The sequence below is a fragment of the Adiantum capillus-veneris genome, chromosome 23 (genome assembly GCF_014529385.1).
Source record: "Adiantum capillus-veneris isolate H3 chromosome 23, ASM1452938v2, whole genome shotgun sequence".
Lineage (NCBI taxonomy): Eukaryota > Viridiplantae > Streptophyta > Polypodiopsida > Polypodiales > Pteridaceae > Adiantum > Adiantum capillus-veneris.
In genome coordinates this window covers 143,687,593-143,694,680 of record NC_140953.1, presented here as the reverse complement: position 1 = coordinate 143,694,680, position 7,088 = coordinate 143,687,593, and the positions used below count along the sequence as shown (strand labels likewise).

Sequence of the window (7,088 nt, the reverse complement as noted above, 5' to 3'; positions counted from 1 at the left end):
CACATTGTCTTTTTCAACAGCCCCTGACTAACAATACCATGATGAATTTCTTTTGCCCATATCAGCATTGACTTGCGTAGTGCCATTACGGCAGTTGCACCTGCCGGTTCTACAATTCGAGCATGCTCTGCATTCACAACAGCCATAATAGCACTGCAAAGGGAGACCCACTTTGTCCGCATAGTCTTGGGATCGAAGATGGCCCCATTGCCATAGACAATCACAACTCATTGCTAGCCATTCCTTGGACGCTTCAAGCAGGAGATATGGAGAAGGTAGAGGAGCTCTCACCTGTTTTGCAGCTGCCAGTGGCTTATATGTGTGTATGTCAATGCCTCTCTCTCTCTCTCTCTCTCTCTCTCTCTCTCTCTCTCTCTCTCTCTCTCTCTCTCTCTCTCTCTCTCTCTCTCTCTCTCTCTCTCTCTCTCTCTGTGTGCGTGCATCCCCCTGTTTCTCATCTCAAGGGAAACAACTTCTTGTGTAGTCCAATTGGTGATGAGGTTGCTACGACAAAGCCATTAGGCAGTGTAGCTCGCTGGCCTGCATGACGAACGAGCTCATGAACTTTCTTTTTCAAAATTAGCCACAACCTTTCACCTTCTCCCTCCAATCAAGTGCCGCCAAGTGGCGTAGGTCTCCTTGCAGCATTCTCAAAATCGGTATTAGAAAATAAAGGTAATTTGTATCTCCTGAGCGATATGATCTGAGATCTGTTGTCTTCCGGGCTGTTGAGCCACGAGACTATTTGACACCCCCCTTGTCAGGTGGGATCAACGGTCCACGATCTTGCGGTCACTTGATGTTCACATCAAGTTTACGTGGAGTTCACTTTAATTGTGATCGCTTGGGGATTAATCCGCCATCGGAGGGTGCAAAACCGATCCCGCCACCCCTAGTCAATAGGGACCGTAGATCCCAGGTGTCAAATAATCACGAGGCTGTTGAGCCCGCCTGCTCGATGGCGGTAAATTATGCCACACATGAGGTACGTTCCTGCGCCTGCCAGCTAGGGGTGTCCCGCAGTCAACCACCCTGGGCGTTGGCAGCGGTTGGCTGAGTCGATCTTTTCCAGAATTATAGCCTAATACCTCATTTTTCACGGTGTAAACAGAAGCACAAGAGGGTCTCTGCTTTCAAGCAGTGAATTTCTCGTTTTCCTTAAATGGAGATTTCCTCATCCTCAACCCCACTAACCCTGCTAGCACGCAGTGCAACTCAGCTATTAGCACCACTGGTTTCGTGTTCGGAGAGCACCATCAAGAAAGCGGCAATATCGGCCACACAAGCAAAGGTGGAGAGGAAGAGAACGAGTCTTTCTTTTGTGAGCTCACTTAAAGACTGTGCTAAGAAGAAGGATTTGTACCAAGGCTCTAGGATACATGCTGATATTCGCAATGGTGGGTTACTCGAAAAGAACACATACTTAGGGAACGCACTAGTGAGTATGTATGTTAAGTGCGGTGCACTTATGAGAGCCCAACATGCCGTTGACGAGCTTCCTGTCCGGGATGTCGTCTCTTGGAACACACTGGTTGCAGGATATGCCCAACAAGGGCAGGGTCAGGAAGCTCTGGGCTGTTTTCAGCGGATGCAAAGCGAGGGCGTCTCTCCAGATGCAATCACCTATGCTTGCATCTTGAAGGCATGTGGCACTGAGAAAGATGTTAACATGGGCAAAAGAATTTACGATGATATTGTTAGTCAGGGGCTGTTGAGAAAAAACATTGTGCTTGGCAATGCCTTGGTTGACATGTATGCCAAATGTGGTTTACTCAAGCAAGCAAAAAGAGTGCTTGAGGAGCTTCCTGTCCGGGATGTCGTCTCTTGGAATGCACTGATTGCGGGATATGCCCAACAGGGGCACGGCCAGGAAGCTCTGGGCTGTTTTCAGCGGATGCAAAGCCAGGGAATCTCTCCAGATGCAATCACCTACACCTGCACCTTGAAGGCGTGTGGTGCTACACAAGACGCTTATGTGGGCAAAAGAATTCACGATAATATTGTTAGTCAGGGGCTGTTGAAGAAAAATGTTGTGCTTGGCAATGCCTTGGTCGACATGTATGCCAAATGTGGTGTACTTCAGAAAGCACAGAAAGTGCTCGAGGAGCTTCCTGTCCGGGATGTCATCTCTTGGAATGCATTGATTGCAGGATATGCCCAACAGGGGCAAGGCCAGGAAGCTCTGGGATGTTTTCAGCGGATGCGAAACGAGGGCATCTCTCCAGATGCAATCACCTACGCTTGCACCTTGAAGGCATGTGGCACTATGCAAGACTCTGAAAATGGAAAAAGGATTCATGATGTCATTGTTAGCCAGGGGCTGTTGAAGGAAAACGCCGTGCTTGGCACTGCCTTGGTTGATATGTATGCCAAAAGTGGTGTACTTAAGAAAGCACAAAAAGTGCTTGAGGAGCTTCCTTTCCGGAGCGTCGTCTCTTGGAACACATTGATTGCGGGACATGCCCAACAGGAGCAGGGCCAGGAAGCTTTGGGTTGTTTTCAGCGGATGCAAAGTGAGGGAATCTCTCCAAATGCAATCACCTATGCTTGCATCTTGAAGGCATGTGGTACTATGCAAGATGCTGATATGGGCAAAATAATTCACAATGATATTGTTAGTCAAGGGCTGTTGAAAAATAACATCATGCTTGGCACTGCCTTGGTCGACATGTATGCCAAATGTGGCGTACTCCAGAAAGCACAAAAATTGCTTGAGGAGCTTCCTATACGGAATGTTGTCTCTTGGAGTGCTTTGATTGCAGGATATGCCCAACAGGGGCAGGGCAAAGAAGCTCTGGGCTGTTTTCAGCAGATGCAAAGCGAGGGCATCTCTCCAAATGTAATCACCTACGCTTGCGTCTTGAAGGCATGTGGCATTACACAAGACACTGATATGGGCAAAAGAATACATGATGATATTGTTAGTCAGGGGCTGTTAAACAAAAGCGTCGTGCTTGGCAATGCCTTGGTCAACATGTATGCTAAATTTGGTGTACTTCAGAAAGCCCAAAAACTGCTTGAGGAGCTTCCTATGCAGAATGTTGTCTCTTGGAACGCACTGATTGCAGGATATGCCCAACGGGGGCAGGGCCAGGAAGCTCTAGGCTGTTTGCAGCGGATGCGAAGCGAAGGAATCTCTCCAAATGCAATCACCTACGCTTGTATCTTGAAGGCATGTGGCACTATGCAAGATGCTGATATGGGCAAAAGAATTCACGATGCTATTATTGGTCAGGGGCTGTTGAGAAAAACCATCTTGCTCGGCACTGCCTTGGTCGAAATGTATGCCAAATGTGGTGTACTTCGGAAAGCACAAAAAGTGCTTGAGGAGCTACCTCTCCGGGATGTTGTCTGTTGGAATGCACTGATTGCGGGATATGCCCAACAGGTGCAGGGCCAAGAAGCTCTGGGTTGTTTTCAGCGGATGCAAAGCGAGGGCATCTGTCCAAATGCAATCACCTATGCTTCCACCTTGAAGGCATGTGGCACTATGCAAGACGCTGATATGGGTGAAAGAATTCATGATGATATTGTTAGTCAGCAGCTGTTGAAAAAAGATGTCGTCCTTGGCAATGCCTTGGTCGACATGTATGCCAACTGTGGTGTGCTTGAGAAAGCACAAAAAGTGCTTGATGAGCTTCCTGTCCGGAATGTCGTCTCTTGGAACACACTGATTACGGGATATGCCCGAATCGGGCAAGGCGAGAAAGCTCTGGGCTGTTTCAAGCGGATGCAAAGTGAGGGCATCTCTCCAGATGAAGTCACCTATGCGTTCATCTTGAAAGCATGTGGCACTACAGGAGACGCTGATTTGGGCAAAAAAATTCACAATGACATTGATAGGCTGGGGCTGTCGAAAAAAATTGTGCTTGGCAATGCCTTGGTCAACATGTATGCCAAATGTGGTGTACTTCATAAAGCACAAAAAGTGCTTGAGGCGCTTCCTGTCCGGAATGCCGACTCATGGAATGCACTGATTGCAGGATATGCCGAACAGGGGCAGGGCCAAGAAGCTCTGGGCTGTTTTCAATGGATGCTAAGTGAGGGTGTCTCTCCAGATGAAGTCACGTTTGCTTTTGTCTTGAAGGCTATGCTTACATCTTGAAGGCATGTGACATTACGCAAGACACTGACACGAGCAAACTTTTTTAGTCAGGAGTTGCTAACAACTTACACTGTGCTTGGCATAATTTTGAAATATTTTGAGATGAGAAGAGAGGGTAGCTTGTAGACCAAAAAGAAATGGAGAGAGAAGTAGCTTGCACAACACGTATGCCACATGCCATTTACACAGATTCGGCTCCATGCACCGTCCCGTTGTACATCATAGGATGGCACTTTTGCCTCATATGGAGGCCTGACATGCGTGCCACATGGAGTCATAGATGGGAGGGGGAGTACAATGGATTATATTATGGCACCTCGGGAGGCTACACATCTCATTAATGCTTTCACCATCCCACCCATCCCCATCGACTACCACACACTCGACCATCCACTTCACGCGAGTTCTAGCCCCTATATACTCGGTAGAGATTCATGCAGGCCTTCGTTGGCTTGACCCATCCGCATCATTTTCCGCACTCACCTCCCAGATCACCCATCCCCATAGGCTACTCCATACTCGACCATCCACTTCACACGAGTTCTAGTCCCTATATCCTCAGTAGAGGTTCAGGCAGGCCTTTGTCGGCTTGACCCATCCGCATCATTTTCCACACTCACCTCCCAGATCTCATCTACACATCAGTCCTTTGCTCCTTTCCAAACACTCCTTTACTGGGATTGCTATAGTAGCAATCCCTTGCCTCCATTGTATACACATTCAGTTACTCAGTGCCAAGGTTGATTGGTTCATGAGACTCTCTCTCTCTCTCTCTCTCTCTCTCTCTCTCTCTCTCATGCTCACTCCCCTTGGTCTCTATGCTTCCGCATCGTCGACTTTGACATGGTATCGGAGCTATGTAGCTCGTGCTTAAAGCCCTTGGCATGGAGGTGCAACCCTGCAGAGAAGAGAAGACGCTACCTGCTAGCAGCCTGCGTTCCAAAACATTGTACTTCTCGACGTTCTACCCCTTGGCGTTGTCTATTTCGTTTTAAAACGCAGTTGTACACAGCTGCGCCAAGCCCCCCTTTGCTCCCGTACGCGTCTTGAAATGCCCCAGGCAACGCCACCCCTGCAGCCCTCTGCTGATTGCACAAACCCCCTGCGCTCCCTCCCCTGCCCGTCGGTTCTGAAGGCACTGTGGCTAGTGTTTTTAAATGCTAGGCCAGTGGCCGCCTGGCGACACCTTCCCTACTTGCAGTATCCGACCCCCCCTTTTCCCCAAATGCAGCCAGCGTTTTAAAACGTAGTGTTGGTGGATAAAGGGAGTTTTGCGGCCTAGTCTTCGACGGCCTTGGGGATTGGGCCATTGGAGCGGCTTGGAAGAGTCTTCGAAATCTAATTGAACGTGGAGTGCTAAGCTTTGAGTGGCCAATTGGTGGGAGTTTCGAGCGGTTTCGAGCTCGAGAGAGCGTGTTACAATTTTGACACTGCCTCAATGGCCTAAGAAAGGTGGATTGAGGTGTAGCTTGGGAGACGAAGGTGCGGTTATTGGAGCCGCTTGGAAATGGTAGACGAGAGGATCGGCTTGGGAAATGGAACAACTTGGAGTTCTTTGGCGTGGGATTTTTGTGGCCTATTGGAGTGTGAGAAGGTACGAGATTACCAAGTTTTGTAACTTCAACACTGGCGTCCCCTTGCTTGAGCACCCACGACAACATTGACCAAAACCAACCAAAAGCTATGGATAATGGATCGTCAACCATCCATTTAGCGGCCTATGCAACGATACAGTTCTCAAGGAATCCGACAAATTGTTTGGCTCGAGTTCGTGAAGTCAAAAGCAAATGGAGGAGTTCGCTAGAGAATAGCGGCAAGGTCAGTTGGACAAGGATGGTAATACCAGTACTCAGTTAGTTGCTTCGGTACCCACGAGGTATGACCACATTTGTCATGATTGTGATTCGACGCTTTGTTTGGCTCGGGAGTTGGAAGCCAAAGGCAAAAGCAGGAATTCACTTGAAGACAAAGTCAAAGGCAAGCTAGACAGAGACTACATAATAAGGATTTGGCAGAGGACATTGACATGGCACACGTGGCGGTGGCCACAATGACCTCGACGTCAGATTTCTAGTCAAATGACAGGTGTCACCACTAGCTTCAGCCACAGAGAGGCTTGTGAGTGGCAGAGAGGGGCAAGCAATACTCCCTATAATGAATTTGCACCCTTGTGTTGGAGTTCAAGTTGTTAGTGTTTGGACCTGTAGGTCGGAGTTCAACGCACATGCATCTAGCACAGAACCAATCAGACGTCTAAAACACTATGGATGTGCGCGCCAATTGATTGTTGTTGGTTAGATTATGGACAGGATGTGTTCCAGCAGATCATTATCTTGGAGTTGTATATTTTGGACGTGATGTGTTTACAGTTCATGAATGGGGATTATTGAACGTAGTATTGTCTACAGTTCAAAGTTTTCACAAAGGCAACCGATGCTAAAGATGGCATTACTTTTAGGTACAATGTTGAGGAGAGCAACACCGAGCTGTAACCAGTTGGTGGCCACTACTGGGTGTCCATGGTAGCTTCTTCATCGGCTTGGTCTCACTATTGATGTCCACTATGAGCTGCAAAGAGGGTGTTAAAGTTTTGGCATCTCAAGTGAACTGCCCGATGTGATCCCATTATTTAGTTTGGCTTTTAGGTATTTATTCTACTTCTTTGTCAAAGTCTTGGGTAGGGCAATTTACTGGGACTGATCTATAAGCAACCCCTTGCCTCGGCCCTCCATTGTATACACATTCAGTTATTGATTGCCAAAGTTATTGATTGGTTCAGGAGACTCTCTCTCTCTCTCTCTCACCCCCCTTGGTCTCTACGCTTTCGCATCGTCGACTTTGACACCTCCCCCCCCCCCCCCCCCCCCCCCCCCCCCCCCCAAAACACACACACACACACACACACACAACCTTTGTTATGATGAGTGTAGAGGGCTTTACCGCACCCACGAGCACAGAGAGCCGTAGGGAAGACTTTAGAGCA

At 48.4% G+C, this 7,088-nt stretch overlaps 1 protein-coding gene across 1 annotated transcript; it reads left to right on the top strand.

The window, feature by feature from the left end:
- The first annotated feature begins 936 nt into the window (after positions 1 to 936).
- On the top strand, positions 937 to 5,037 carry LOC147428742 (pentatricopeptide repeat-containing protein At4g18520, chloroplastic-like). The gene has a single exon (XM_086497320.1). The coding sequence runs from the start codon at positions 1,163 to 1,165 to the stop codon at positions 4,103 to 4,105; it is 2,943 nt and encodes a 980-aa protein (XP_086353446.1). The 5' UTR covers positions 937 to 1,162; the 3' UTR covers positions 4,106 to 5,037.
- Positions 5,038 to 7,088: the final 2,051 nt, after the last annotated feature.

Excerpts from the sequence above, each read along its gene's own strand:
- LOC147428742 (XM_086497320.1), top strand. The coding sequence starts at position 1,163 with ATGGAGATTTCCTCATCCTCAACCCCACTAACCCTGCTAGCACGCAGT.